This window comes from Cetorhinus maximus, chromosome 21, assembly GCF_964194155.1.
Source record: "Cetorhinus maximus chromosome 21, sCetMax3.hap1.1, whole genome shotgun sequence".
NCBI lineage: Eukaryota > Metazoa > Chordata > Chondrichthyes > Lamniformes > Cetorhinidae > Cetorhinus > Cetorhinus maximus.
The window spans coordinates 60882029-60897770 of record NC_135899.1 but is presented as its reverse complement, the minus strand read 5'-3'; the positions used below and the strand labels follow the sequence as shown (position 1 = coordinate 60897770).

At 42.0% G+C, this 15742-nt stretch overlaps 1 protein-coding gene across 1 annotated transcript; it reads right to left on the bottom strand.

Moving 5' to 3' along the window:
* Positions 1-2971: 2971 nt before the first annotated feature.
* LOC144695898 (gap junction beta-3 protein-like) lies at positions 2972-10872 on the bottom strand. Its single transcript, XM_078566975.1, has 2 exons — positions 10583-10872; positions 2972-5006 (listed from the first exon to the last, which is right to left on the bottom strand). The coding sequence occupies exon 2, from the start codon at positions 4976-4978 to the stop codon at positions 4214-4216; it is 765 nt and encodes a 254-aa protein (XP_078423101.1). The 5' UTR covers positions 4979-5006; positions 10583-10872; the 3' UTR covers positions 2972-4213.
* Between the last annotated feature and the right edge of the window lie 4870 nt (positions 10873-15742).

Genomic DNA, 15742 nt, shown 5'->3' with positions numbered 1-15742 from the left:
AGCGTAGTTACACCCACAGTGCTGTTAGGAAGGGAGTTCCATGATTTTGACCCAGTGACAGTGAAGGAACGGCGATATTATTCCAAGCCAGGATGGTGAGTGGCTTGGAGGGGAACGTGCATATGATGGTGTTGTCATGCATTTGTTGCCTTTCTCCCTGGCGATAGAGACTGCGAGTTTGGAAGGTGCTGTCAAAGGAAGCTTGATGAGCTTTTGTACGGCATCTCGTTTATGGTACACACTGCTGCCACTGTGTGTCGGTGGTGGAAGGAGTGAATGTTGAAGGTGGTGGATGGAGTGCCAATCAAGTGGGCTCCTTTGTCCTGGATGGTGTCAAGCTTCTTGAGTGTTGTCAGAGCTGCACTTGTCCAGGCAAGTGGAGAGTATTCCACCACACTCCTGACTTGTGCCTTGTAGATGGTAAACAGGCTTTGGGGAGTAAGGAGGTGAGTTACTCACCACAGAATTTCCAGCCTCTCACCTGTCCTTCTAGCCACAGTATTTATATGGCTATTCTAGTTCAGTTTCTGGTCAATGGTCACCCCCAAGCTCTTAAATCTTGGCAGTTGCCAACCCATGCCTAAGCTCCCTGGATTTAGGTAGGGATGTGTCTAAAGAAAACAAATATGTGCAGAGAATGAGCAAACATTTATATCTGTATAGATTTCTCAGTAGCTTGGTTTTCTTTGCTCAGTCTATTCTAAGGCTTGCAATTTACGTAGTAATTGCTTCACAAAAGCCACAACATTTTTTGTATGTGTTAATGTTGCAATTAGCCAGAATATGTTGCATGAACAACAGTACTTTATGTTCCTTAAACATCTTAATCTGTTAAACATAATGCCAGGTTTCTGCAAATGGACAGGTTTCTGGCTGATCGAAAAACAAATCCTGTTTGTGACTCCTGTTCATATATTTAAAACTATATGTTTATTTTCTTTTCTTCATGGTATGCAGACAAAGGTACCAATATGTAAGATATAAAAATAACATAGACAGACAGAAAAAAATCAACTCAATATATACTTTTTGAGAGGCTTTGCCTTCACGGTGTCTCAATTTCAGACTCAAGGGCAATCTATTTCTTTTGATATGAAGCGTGAATGGACACTTTTGGATGCAGGTGTGAGTTCTTCATTGGAAGACAAGATCTAGTGATGGGCAGTTGCACCATTTACCTTTCAGATCCCAGCATTCACATTTTTTTCTTATGAGTCTTGACAACCCATGTTGTACAGTTAAGCATGACAGTTCCTTTAATGAGATTGTTCTTTAGGTGCAATATGTTGACATATTATGCTTGTGCTATAGAGTTTCCATGGTACAATATACATAGGACAGTGGGCTTTACTAAGTGGCTGTGGTTTTGAATGGATGGATCCAGAGAATGGCGGTGTGAATGCACTGTTTCAAACTACAGATTTTGCTGCAATGCTGATTTTGGTGCTGAATGCCATAAATTAGACAGTTGAACTCCCCAATCTTCCAGTGCTGAAAGATAAGTACAGTACACTACAGTGAGCGTACTGGTGGGGCTAATGTCTGATACACATCTAAGGTACTGTGGCTCCACAGAGAAGAGGACAGTGGGTTATTTTACAGAGATACATTCAGGCGTATTGGCTCCATTCTAATAACCTGGGGGTGGATCGCAGTCTGTACAGACAGAATATCAGGTCAAGTTTAATTTGATTGAGTTTGCACTGAAATCATAGTACAAATAAATAAGTAATATAGGCATAGGGTTATCTCCTGAAATGTGTGCAACCACTGACCGACCATATTTCATGACCAGAATCCATGGTTAGTGAAAAAGTTCAATAAATACTAATATCAAAATAATATCATTTCAGGGCTGGGTGGGGGGGGAATCAGTGCATGCCTTTTAGTCAAATCACTTGTTTTATTATTTCATTGAGGCTTTAGGTTGCAATCAATTTCATAGCAGAAATTAGTAAAAGTGTTTACTCACAGGCAACCCTGATAAATGATTGAATTGTTTTCTGATTCTGAGCCCTCCAGTGCCACTCTGTAATGTGTAAGTGACTGCAAAGATCACAGTAGCATTAATTCAGTCAGCTCATTCTCACATTGATTTGAATGAGGACGGAGCTATGTTAGTTAGTTGTTCAACATTTTCATGGGGGTTTCTGTGGAGCTGCGCAGAGATCCCAGGAAGTTATAACACAGCGCAAGTCATTTAAAGGCTGTAATCATCTGGAATTTCTGCACCATGATTAATGATGTACACTAGATGTGGCTGTACTATGGTGCAAGTTTTCAAATAAATCCAATGATAAGTGAATGGTAATGGAAACACTATATACTACACAGGAACATTTTGATTAAAATTGCAGTTCCTCTGTCTGCAGGCATGATTTTCCAGTTGTTTTTACAGCTAGTGCACATTACTGAGCCTGGTATCCTTATGTGTGTTCTGGTTTGAAATTGTGCCATAGCTTCAAGGCATCACATCCTCTTAATGTTAATAATTATAGAACATGAGGAAGAAGACAAGCCAAAGTGCACTGTGAGCTTGGGGCTCGTCATGTGACAGTGTAAAACTCAATAGTGAATATGCAGCTCATTTTACATTTATCTCAATTAAATAAGAATTGGCTGCTACTCTGGCAGTGATGCACTTTTCTTTTCCCTCCCTCTGCACTTTCTGTGCTCTGGGGGCTTGTGAGCACTACATTCTTTACAAACCAGGCCCTCCTTTCATCAGTCCATCTAGCCATATCCCTCTTTCCCTGCCTCTTGATCCATCATTTTTCCAGATAGTTAACAACTGCAGCAACTTTGTTCATGAATCTTGAATAAAATGTTCACTGTCACTTTTCTCAAGTTGTAAGAAGGAAAAAAAGAAACATTTGTGTTAATATAGTGCCTTTCATGGTGTTTAGTGCTTTACACCCCATTAAATACCTTTTAAAGTGTATTCAATATTGTCATGTAAGGAATGTGAGAGTTAAATGGTGCACAGCAAGATCTCACAATTTAATAATAACCACACAACCTGTTTTTATGATGTTGATTGAGGAATAAATATTTGTCATGTTTAAATACCCTGCTCTTCTTTGACATGATGCCATATAATCTTTTATGTCCACCTAAAAGGGCAGACTGGACCTTTTAAGGTCTCAATGGGAAGACGGCACCTCAGACAGTGTAGCACTGCACTGGACTGTCAGCTCAGTACTGCACTGAACTATCAGCTTAGATTGTGCTGAAATCCTGGAGTCATATTTAATGGTGATTATCTAAATCAAGCTCTGTTCCTAATAACTTGTAATTTTGGAGTATTTTTTTAACTAGTATTTTGGAATCACTTTGTGAAGTTGTGTCCACTTACAATAAGGCTCATGGATTTATGGGATTGAGTCAAGACCCATTTTTATCCACAAGATTTTCTGTGATTGTTTTTACTGGAATTTTGTGCATCAAATGATGCAACTTTGTCCATTATCTCATGAAATCTACTCATGAGTGTTCATAATCTTTCACAATACTTCTCCATTTCCTTGTGATAGTTCCACATCGCTTACAGCAGTTATTTTTCTTCTCCGAACACACTCCAGCCTATAGTTGTAGCACCACAACTCTCACTCTTGCAGTGGTGATGTGTGCTCTGCCCTTCACGTTGTTGCCTGGTGGTGATATATGCTGTGTCAATGTCCATTTTATCCTATTGGTGAATATATTTTGTCCTGATCCTCGATTGTCTGTCTACTGATAAAAAGGCTGTCCATATCATTGCTTATCCAATGATGATGTTCTGTAAGTTCATGCCGCTGCTGGTCCAATGATTATGCAAACTTCAATAACGTTCCCACTTCTCAGTGATGTCATGTCTTTGGTATAACATCGTACAGATATGGATTTGAAAGCCTTACTGAGTTGGAGATAACTCAAACACTTGTTCCAAATACTGTGTTGAAGCTGCAGGTTGTGTTTGGTCAAAATGTCAGGTTACAGTGAAAAGCATTTCTACAGACATAGAAAGATGAGAGTCATACTGAATTTGGTGTGAATGTTATTAATTCTTAGCCACTCTGACATAGCTTTGTGCAGAACTTGCCCTCATAGTTCCATTTGTTTGCTGGAATGGCATCTGTTATTGGTGAAAACACCAAGCAGGTTCTGTTCATGTTAAGCTGTTCCAAAGTGTGTAAACGAAAATGATTTTCATATTGGTTTACAGCAGTGCTTGTTAGACCTTGTGTTTATATTCTTCTAAACTAATGCCATTCTCAAGAACATTTTTATGAATCAAATTTCGCCTTGTCTTTGACATGCTCACCTCTTCCTTTAAATTTTTTTTGTGGCAACATTGAGAGCATCGTTTGAAAATTAGGTAAAGTATTTCAGAAATGTTGAGGATAGTACATAGACCTGACCCTCCAACCATGAAGTATGTGAAGATCTTTTTCTCAGTTGGCTTGGCAATGAAACAATCAACTATGTTTGGACAGGGGAACATGGAACACTTGACAAGACGAGGTAAATCAAAACGATTATAAATGTGGTGAAGTATATACAAGAAAGCGACTTCAAACCCAGTTTTAAACACCAGACTGATCAAATAGGTCCACCAGAGCCCTCCATGTTTCTTCCCTGTGTTCTTGTATAATTGGGAACAATCCTGTCCATGTTTTACCCTGTGCTTCCTCTCCCTCTCCTTTCGGTAGGCCACATGCAAGACAACCAGCAGAGAAGGTGTGGTGACGCAGATTAGTTGCAGTGCCCATAGTCTAATGTGGGAGATGGGGAAGTAATAGTCATAGCAAGTGTTTGGACAGCCAGGTTGAAGGGTATTGCATACAAAGTCACTCTGCTCATCACCCCACACACTTTCTGCTGCCACCACATAGACTAAGACTCTGAAGATGAAGACTACCGAGAGCCAGATCCGTCCAAATCTGGTCGAATATTTATTCACACCACTGAGCACACCTTGTAATGTCCCCCAGTCCATTGCACCTGGAATCTATTAACTCGTCAACCTAAAAATAAAAAAAAAGCAAAAGATATAACAACTGCTTTTCATCTCTTCATATGATCAGCCAGTAAATAAGATCGATAAAATATTAACACTGGTGAACAGAATGGGTAGCACGGTGAAACCCTAAACACAGGAAGGGGATTGACCTTTATCTCAAGGGAACTGGAATTAAAAAAGGGGTGAGATTTATGTTACGGTTATACAATGTCCTGGTTAGATCCCATTTAGAGCAGTACAATTAGTTTGGGTCACTGAAATCAGGAAGGATATATTAGATGGAAAGCATTAAATTATATGGACAAGTTGCACAGACTAGGCCAGGATTTTTCATTGGCCGGGCTAGGCTTTGCGGGAGCGGGCGGGGGTGGTCGCTGAGCCGACCACCACCCGCAATCGGCTCTGCACCGCAGGCGCAATGCTCCGCACTGCAGGGCAATTTCACGCAGGCAGACCAATTAAGGCCCGCCCAGCGTGGAACGCAAGCGGTAATGCTGAACGCTACCTGTGAGGGTGGGAGGAGGAGGGAGAGTCAGGTCCAGCACTCTTTCGTGCGTATGCAAAGAATTATTAAGGAAGAAACTTTATTAGAAATACTTTCCCTTAATGGAGGTTTCCCACCCACGGTGGTTGACAGGGCCCTCAACCGTGTCCGGCCCATCTCCCGTGCCTCTGCCCTCACACCTTCCTCTCCCTCCCAGAACCATGATAGGGTCCCCCTTGCCCTGGCTTTTCACCCCACCAGCCTCCGCATTCAAAGGATCATCCTCCGCCATTTCCGCCAACTCCAGCATGATGCCACTACCAAACACATCTTCCCTTTACCCCCCTGTTGGCATTCCATAGGGACCATTCCCTCCGGGACACCCTGGTCCATTCCTCCATCACCCCCCCCACACCTCATCCCCCTCCCACGGCCCCTTCCCATGCAATCACAGAAGGTGCAACACTTGCCCCTTTACCTCCTCCCTCCTCACTGTCCAAAGGCCCAAACGCTCTCGTCAGGTGAAGCAGCACTTCACTTGCGCCTCCTTCAATTTGGTCTACTGCATTCGCTACTCCCAATGTGGTCTCCTCTACACTGGAGAGACCAAATGCAGACTGGGTGACCGCTTTGTGGAACACCTTCGGTCTGTCCGCAAGCATGATCCAGACCTTCCTGTTGCTTGCCATTTCAACGCATCATCCTGCTCTCATGCCCACATGTCCATCCTTGGCCTGCTGCAATGTTCCATTGAAGCCCAATGCAAACTGGGGGAACAGCACCTCATCTTCCGATTAGGAACTTTACAGCCTTCTGGAATTAACATTGAGTTCAACAACTTCAGAGCATGAACTGTCTCCTCCATCCTCACCCCTTTCTTATCCCCTTTTTTCAATATTTATTTTTATTTTTAAATTTTAATTTTTATCCATTTATTTTTATTTTTATTTATATTTATTTTTAATTTTTATTTATTTTAATTTTTATTCATTGTTTATCCCCACCTTTTATCCTATTTTCGATTTTTTTCCCACCACCGTCCCCTCCCCCCTCCACACTCCCACTAGGGTCATCTGTCACTTGTTCATGCTGTTCTTTCCAGAGTGCTTACCCTTGTCCTGCTATTATCACATTCTGCTTTCTGACCTTAATGCCACCATCAGCACCTTCTTTAGCCAGTACCATTATCATTAACACCCTTTTGTCCTTTTGTTCATTACATCTTTGGCAACCTCTCCTGTGCCCTAACCTATCACTGGCCTTCTATCCAGCTTCACTTGGCCCACCCCCCTTAAACAGTATAAATTTGATCACATTTTTATTTCCCGTTAACTCTGAAGAGGAGTCATACGGACTTGAAATGTTGACTTTGTCTTTCTTTTCACAGGTGCTGTTAGGCCTGCTGAGTTTTTCCAGCTCTTTCTGTTTTTGTTTCTTTTTATTTTCTGTTGGACTGGGGATTAAAGTTACAATGGCTGAAGATTGAAAGACATGTCCACTGGAACAGGACAAGAGATATATACAATGTTGCTGTCCTGGTACAGAGTGTGCCATGAAAGACAGGATGGTGCCGGAGAGAAGTCCTGGACCAAAGGAGCTGCCTGGCAACAATGTTTTAATTGGCCCCTGACCAAGTGACCAGGTTTTGTGTGAGAGCAGCGCAGCTGAATGCTCCTAGCCTGAAAGGAACAAGACCTAAAACCTCTCCCTCCTGTGTGTGGAAGATTCTAGTAATTCCACAATAATAGCTAGCTGGCTTTCTCTTCTCATATTTCTGCTCCCTCTTTGAAAACCCCTGTCAAGAAGCAAAGGGGGAAAATCATTGTTAGAGACGTTGAAAAGCAAGTGCTGAGCCAGTGAACTAAATACCGAAAGTGCCTCGTGTCATCAACAAGAGCTGAAAGAATTTGGAAGATATCGATCAAAATCAACCCATTAAATCCTGTACTCTGGAATTGGTGCTATTGAACTGGTTAATCCATGTTTTTGTGTGCCTCGTATATGTGTGTGTATAGGGATTTAAGAAGGGGGTAGAGTTTAAGTTATAGTGTTAAAAATTAGCAGTTCATATTTCTTTCTTTTGCCACTGGTTAAAGACAATTTGTTCAATAAACGATTATTTACTTATTAAGTTTACAAACCTGGTGCTCGTATTCTGTTAACCTAAATTAAACAGTTGGGTAGAATTGGGGCAATCTGGTGGTTTGATCAAATGTTTCACATTCGTCGCGGCTCAGGGAACAGCAGGGCTTAATATTACTGCGCACTATCCCTAGTGAATCGTGACAGTATAAACTGTTGAAATTGTGTATTAAAGACCCCATTGATCTTAAATGGTTTACTATTATTCCACTCAATTAACCATTGTGAAATATTCGATTTGATTACAGTGCAGGACGTGCAGGTGCTTTGGAAAAGTATCGAGCTCTTTTCTGTGTGTCGGGCTCACTATGCAACTGTGGCTCAGTTGGTATCAATCTCGCCTCAGAGTTAGAGGGTTGTGGGTCCAAGTCCCACTCAAGCACAAAGATTTAGGCGGACACTCTCGGTACTGATGGTGCTGCACTGTCAGAGATGCAGTCGTTCAGATGGAATGTGAAACCAAGGCTCTGCCAGCTCTCACAGGTGGACACATAAGATTATAGGCACTGTTTTGAAGGAGAGAAGGGGAGTTCTGACCTGGTGCCCTGACCAATATTTATCCACCTATCAATACTGAAGCTTATTATCTGGTCATGATCATATTGTTGTTTGTGGCTGCTTGCTGTGCCCAGTTTCAAAAATACTTCCTTGACTGTAAAACTCTTTTAGACGTCCTATGGTCATTAAATGTGCTACATAAATGAAAGTCTTAACTGTACTGAAATCAAAGCTACTGGGCTGAACTGGGCTGAAGAAAAGAAAGAATGTGTATTTATATAGCAACTTTCACAATCTCTGGAAGAAGCCTGAAGAAGGGCCGTAAGACTCGAAACATTAACTCTGTTTCTCTCTCCACAGATACTGTCAGACCCTCTGAGTTTTTCCAGCATTGTCTGTTTTTATAACAGGATGGTAATGGCCCGATGATCTGTGTTCGTGATGTTGGGTGAAGAATAAATATTGGCCAGGGCACTGGGGAGAACTCCCCTGATCTTCTTTGAAATGGGGTCATTTTTACATTCAGTTGAAAGGACAGATGGAGCCATGGTTTTTCATGTCTCATCTAAATAACAGCACCCTTGACAGCGGAGAACTCCCTCAGCATTGCACTCGTCAAATCTCTGGAGTGGACCTTGAACCCATCACCTTCTGACTTAGTTGAAATGCACAGTTTTAACCAATGTCACCGTGACAGCGAGTAAATGGGCAAAAGCAGCAATCAGAAGAGTTCTATGGACAATGGAGTGGGGGTAACTAAATGGAACACGAATTATGCTATAACATAGAGTGAGCAACTACTTGAACTTCCTTTAAATGGCTGGCATGCTTAATGTGGTTTAAGTGCTCCAATGTAGTTGACGTCAATGGTGATGGACCAGCACCCTTTGCCCAATATAGGGGCTGCCCAGGGTTCATTCACACTGGCAGTTGTGGGGCCATATCAGATCTTAGACAGTGAAATTAATATTGAAGTAAACCCTTCTCAACGAATGCTGAGAGATTGATCTTGAAAGGAAGAGGGAGAAAAACAATCAAAGGGAGATTCATTCACACATCAAGTATACCTTTCAACAAGAGGGTTTTAATTGTCAACATATTGAGTATTACTGAGAAAGTCAGCAGCTACATTCAAGTCTCCCAACCCACTGGACCCAGATAATTTTCTGGTTCTACAAAAGCCCTGTATTTCAGGCCAAAGCTAAATTACAGCTAAATTACAATTCGTTGCTGATTCAGGGAGGAATGCATACACTGTCCATCAGTTAGCTTTAAAACAGCTTTGCCAAAGGCATCAGAACAAACAATTTTTCAGTCTTGATGGTGTGCAATCCGGAATTGCCGAAGGAGAGCTGGGAAGAAAATGTTTTCAGAAAAGGTTCACTAAGCCCCCTCCATCAATTAAAGGGGTGATGCCAAGTATTTGGGTGCATTTTAGCTGGTTCAAAGCTACTTGGAAAATTGTGCTATCATGATAGTGATCAGTAGCAAACTGCTAGAGATCTTTTTTCTTAAAGTGCTTTTCTTGTTTTTTCTAAACTAAAATACAATTAAACAATCAATAATAAATAATGCAGCAATCTATCATCATTTCCCCATCAAACATATATAAAAATAATGATTTAAACTGGTGGACTTCCTGTTAGAGGAATCCCTTAAAAGTATACATATACATATACATACGTACTTAAAAGTATATATATACATACATACATACTTAAAACTGTACATATTTGTATGACATTGGTATAGTATGTTCACATAGTAAGCCCAATATTCCACAGAGGGACGATCAGCAGGAGTTTCCTGCAACTGTCTATCACAGTCAATTCCTGTCCCTATGTTCCTATGTTCCTACGATTCAGCTTCAAGAGACCAGACAGTTCCCCTGAGGTACGGATGTGAAGGTAAACAAGCCAGATTGATTTTTGGAGCAAATTTGCTTAAATTTAGTTGACGTTTTCTTCTGGAATTCATTCAAATGCAGTTTAGCTTCTCTGACTGTACCTGTCTTTAATTAGCACTCCATGTCCCTCCAGCGAACATTATTATAAAAAAAAATAAGGAGTCAAAAGAGAGCAAAAGCCTTCACATGATTGATCTTTCTTTGTGATTCAGGAGATACTTCATTGTTGATTAATTGTAAGTGCACTTCTAGGGGTATAGGCTTCACTCATGTTTCACTGAACAGTCTGGTTTGTGGACTGGATATCTTTAAAATGCCGATCAGACTCTGAGTTCCGTAAGATATAAATTCTATGTGCCACTTACTTCTGTAACTCACCATGTGAAAATGAGAGTAATGGAGTTTAAAAGAATTTACAACACCAGCTAAAACAAAGACCAGGGTTCAAAAGGCAGGATCATCTCTTCTATCTTGTCCCATGTCTGATTTTGGACAGGCAAAAGGAGAAACGTAAAAATACACAACAGAAAGGGTGTTCAGAAAAACTTACCAGAGAATTCAGCAGCTGCAGTGTCCCCAGTCCAAAACCTAAATCAAACACGGAATTAGCTGAAAACTGAAGTATTTCGAACAATTTCCACGCCCCTATAAGCTTTTGGCTGGGTTTCAATTTTACTCATATTACTATCCCACATTCTTTCATGGGTGTGTCTAGATGTAAGTGTTCCTATACGTGTTATGACAGAGAATAGGGGATGTTTTCTGATACACTGCGCATTTACAAGCAAGATGTGATTAGCATGAGATGTTTGCCTTGGGTTTAAAACCCACAGTACTTAGAATGGTTTTTCTGTTTCATGTGGAAAGTAGACATAAGCCAGTGGCTTTTAAGTGGTGAAGACTTAGTTCCTCTTTTGCCACATGCAGATTACAGAAGTGGAAAGGTACAAAACTGCTGATTTACTGGGGCAGTGTTTCAACTGTACATTATCTTAGGAGACAGTTTAAGTGCTTGTCAGTCAGAGTGCTTGAACTTTCTTTTTAACCATTTACAACCAGCAATTGTTTCAAACTCTCCAGTTCAGTTATAGCATACTCTAAATATTGGACAAATCTCCTTCTACCTTAGCCGGAAGTGCAGCAAATCTATCTCCAGAACATCTCCTGTGACCCCAGCTTGGCATTTTCATTTCCCTTACCACGCATCATTGTGGTCTCTCTGAGTAAAGCTGACAATTTTGAAGCATCATTCCATTGCTCCCCAGTTTTGCTAATCAAATTGGAATTGGCACGATGTGGTGGTTCCACATTATACCCCTGTCTAATTTTCCTCTTTCTGTCAGAATTAGCAAAAGGAGGAAAACATGCCTTTCAGTTCCTGTTCAGGGCTGAGTTTGTGGAAGTTTCTTTGTGGTGAGCTCTTTCCAACAACCACAATAATAACAACAGCTTAAATTTATATAGTGCCTTTAATGAAACAAAACATCCCCAAGGCACTTCACAGGGGTGTTATGAAACAAGCCACATCAGGTGAATTCAAATCAGATGACCAAAATCTGGTCAAAGTGGCAGGTTTTAAAGATTGCCTTATAGGAGGAAAGAGAGGTAGAGAGGCAGAAAGGTGTAGGGGGGAAATTCCAGATCTTGGGGCCTAGGCAACTGAAGGCAAAGCCACTTAAGTACTATGGTGGAGGCTGTCAGCTTCATTCAGAATCCTTACAGGCAACAGAGAGGAGACTCATTCCTTTAAAGTGGATTCACAACAATGTTCTAGAGCTGAATGGATGGTGGATGAGTCCCATAGCTTCAATTTAATATAACGAAGTCAAGCAAATAAAAATCCTATTACAAAAATTGTATATTTCTGCCTGACTCAGCCCAAAAAGATCAATGAGTTCTGATGAAAGGCCATCGGCCTGAAGTATTAACTCTATTTCTCTCTCCACAGATGCTGCCTGACCTGCTGAGTGTTTCTGATTTTATTTCAGGTTTCCAGTATCTGCAGCATTTTTCTTTCATATTAGTGGTCAGCAAACTGTATTTTGACAGGTAGAATCAGGAAAGGTTAAACTTTCTGACCATAGAATTGCCTCAAAGTTCATATGCCAAACAGTGGAGCTAAGTAAGAGACAGTAACCATGGACCATCATGAGTTTGGTGGCATTCTTCAGTCTGACCTGCTGAGCCTTAGCAATCTGGTGCAGTACAGGTAATTGGTCCACGTGGTGCAATTGACTGACAGGTTCCACTGATAGCAATTTTTTTAGGTAATAAAGTTCACGGTGTGTGCCTGATCCTGATCTCAAAGCCCTTGAGGAAGTAAAATTAGTAAGCTATTCAGGTACAGAAGGAGAAAACAGGGAAATGCAAAAAATAAAATACTTTCCCTGATAGTAATCTCATCTCTGAGTAAGTGGGTTGTGTGTTTAAGCACAACTTCAGAGGCTTGAGCACATCATCTGGGTTCAAGTTTCAGCAGTACCGAGGGTGTGCTGCACTGTCAGGTGTGCTGTTTTTCCATTGCAAAGTAAACTGAGACTCTGCACCCGCAGGTGGATGTAAAAGGACCACAGTCCTATTCAAGGGTGAGCAGGGGGATTGACCTAATGCGCTGGATAGCATTCACTAACTCCACCCACCCCGGCAACCAAACACCATCAATAAAATAAATCAAACGGTCACTTATCTCATTGCTGTTTGTGGAACTTGCTGGGTACATATTGGCTTCTGCATTCCAATGGTAACTACATTTTGAAAGTACTTGATCTGCAGTGAAATATTATGGGATGTCCTGAAGATGTGGAAGGTGCTGCATAAATGCAAGTTCTTTTTTAAAAGGAGTATTGAACTCAGTGCTGTAATACTATATTCTTCCTGATGGTGGTGCTGTTGTGTGCCTCTTATCTTAGGCAGCTCCCCAGGGATTGAGGGTGACTTGCTTCCACTCTGGTTCAATGGGTTCTGTGATGGCTGACAAGTCCATTTAGCGATCTGCAGATTCTGTCACACGCAGGGCAAGTGGTGCTTGAAGGGTTTGGTAAATGGGTTGTTTGGGGGTTTGTGCACTTCCTCCAACTTCATCTCTGCATGTTCCTGACAAAGTCTCTCGATGTTTTCGGTGTCTTCCAGAATGAGTCTTCTCCCACTTTGGTTGGTCACAAGCCAGGAGCTCTGATGAGTCCACAGGTATGTTTGACCACTTTCCGCTGTCCTGCTGGGTGTCTCCTGCTGTGTCCGGGTTCCAGTAGAGCAGTTGCTTTGGGAGTCTGGTGTCAGATGTACGAACTACATGTCCTGTCCAGCAAAGCTGGCTTTGAGTGATTAGCATCTCAATGCTGGGCAGGTTGGCTTGGGAGAGGACGCTGCTGTTGGACTGCTTTTCTTGCCACCCGATTTGGAGGATCTTGTAAAGGCACTGCTGCGTGGTACATTCCCAGTGCGTTAAGGTGCCTGCTGTAGGTTGTCCAAGCTTCGGAAGCAGATAGGAGCACAGGCACTGCTGCCCAGTAAACCATGATCTTAGCCTCAGGTTTGAGATGCTGGCCCTCAAATACTCTTTTTCTCAGTAAACCGAAGACTGGACTGGCACGTTGGAGGCAATTATGAATTTTGTCACCGATGTTTGCCTTCGTCAAGAGGAGGCTCCCAAAATACGGAACATGGTCCACATTTTCTAGGATCCCGCCATTGATCTTAACTGGTGGGGTATTTTGCTATGGGAGCTGGTTTGAAGAAGACCTTAGTTTGCTCCTGACTTGTGAAATGTTTGCACCTACATGTTCAGAAATATGGCTCTCTGACTAGTTACAGTCCTATGGCATGGGGCAGACAATCCTTCGAGAATTCCTCTTGTCCTCAGGAAGTTAGAGGATGAGAATGAGGATGAGGAAGAGCTTTAGATGCCAGACTTGGTTCAGCGGAAGAACTCTTGTCTCTGCATCAGAAGGTCGTGTGAAGATCCGCTCCTAAGTCTTGAGCTCCGAACCCAGGTTGATACTTCTGTGCGATACTGAGGAAATGCTGCACTTTTGGAAGTGCCATTTTTCAGGTGAGAGAATTAAACTGAAGTCCTGTTCTCTTTCATAGATGGACATAAAAGATTCCACACCACTATTTTAAGAGGAGCTGGGGCGATCTTACTGTCCTGGCCTGTAGGTTTCCCTCGACTAACAGCTAAAATAGATGATTTGGCCAGTCTTTTTAAATCTAAAAGGGAATATAAACAGATGATCTGGTTATTTTATTGCTTGTTTGTGGAATCTTGCTGTGCACAAATTGGCTGCCACATTTCCCACTTTACAACTCACCATCCTGACTTGGAAATATATCGCCTTTCCTTCACTGCCGCTGGATCAAAATCCTGGAACTCTCTTCCTAACAGCACTGTGGGTGTACCTACGCCACATGGACTGCAACGGTTCAAGAAGGCAGCTCACCACCACCTTCTCAAGGGTAACTAGGGATGATCAATAAATGCTGGCTCAGCCAGCGAAGCCCATATCCCGTGAATGAATTAAAAAAAGTTATCAGGCTTCAAAGAGCTACCTCATTGACTGCTTTCAGATGTCCTGTGGCCATGAAAGATGCAAGTAGTTTTTTACAGGCCCGAGCAGCGTCTGGTGCACAGTGTAGGGGGAAGGCTCAGCAAGCACACAGACAGTATCACAGTTCTTTGAGCATTCGAATGGAGCTGCCTTCATTATGGAGGAAGTCTTACGCAAGCAATGCTCCAAACCTCATCCATTACTCTGATATCAGTGCCGTCTTGCTGCTCTTAAATTGCCTTGGGTCAAAAATGTCAGCTCATCCAGTCTGCAGTGTATTACTTCATACAGCTAGTCACGGATGCGCTGGTAAGAACAAAATAAAGATTTGCATTTATATAGCATCTTTCATGACCATAGTTTGCCCCATAGTGCTATAAGAAAATGAAGTACTTTTCAAGTGTATTCACTGTAATGTAGGAAATGTGGCAGTCAATTTGTGCGCAAAAGTCTCTCACAAACCGAAATGTGATAATGGCCAGATAATCTGTTTTAGTGACATTGGCTGAGGGGTAAATAATGACCAAAACACCAGAGAGAACTCCCCACCCCCTCCTCGCCAATCTTCTTTGAAATAGTGCCATTCGATCTTTTATGTTCCCCCTGACAGAGCAGACAGTGTCTCTGTTTAAGATCTCATCCACAAAATGGCACTTCTGACAATGCAGCACTCCTATTTCGTGCAACACACACTACTGTGCCAAAGCGTCAACTGAGATTTTGGGCTCAGCACTTCTCCAGAGGATGATAACCTGCAGCTAGGGGGGGCCCTTCATTTCACATTGGCTGCTTTCTCAAATGTGAAGCCTCATTATATGGAAACACACTGAGAAGGAGCATTTATTATCAATAGCAACACACAACTTGCAGCACATTTGACTAGCCAAACTTCGAATGATGTTATGTGGCTTTCTAACATTCCTCTTAATAAATGCCTCTAAAATTCATAATAATTGTGGTATTAAGTTACCACATTTACACTCGATGGGGCAGTGTGGGTGATAGGTGGTAGACATCAGGGCAAGACCCAGTTCTGCCCATCATTTTTGGCAGTCAGCAGTAGGGGCAGACATATCTTACGTCTACCCCCTTAAATCCAGTTCTCTAATGAAAGAGGCAAGAATACAACTGTTAGATGTTTTGGGTTGTTCTGCTAGATATTCCCT

Coding starts and splice junctions, on each gene's coding strand:
- LOC144695898 (XM_078566975.1), bottom strand. CDS start 4,978: ATGGACTGGGGGACATTACAAGGTGTGCTCAGTGGTGTGAATAAATAT.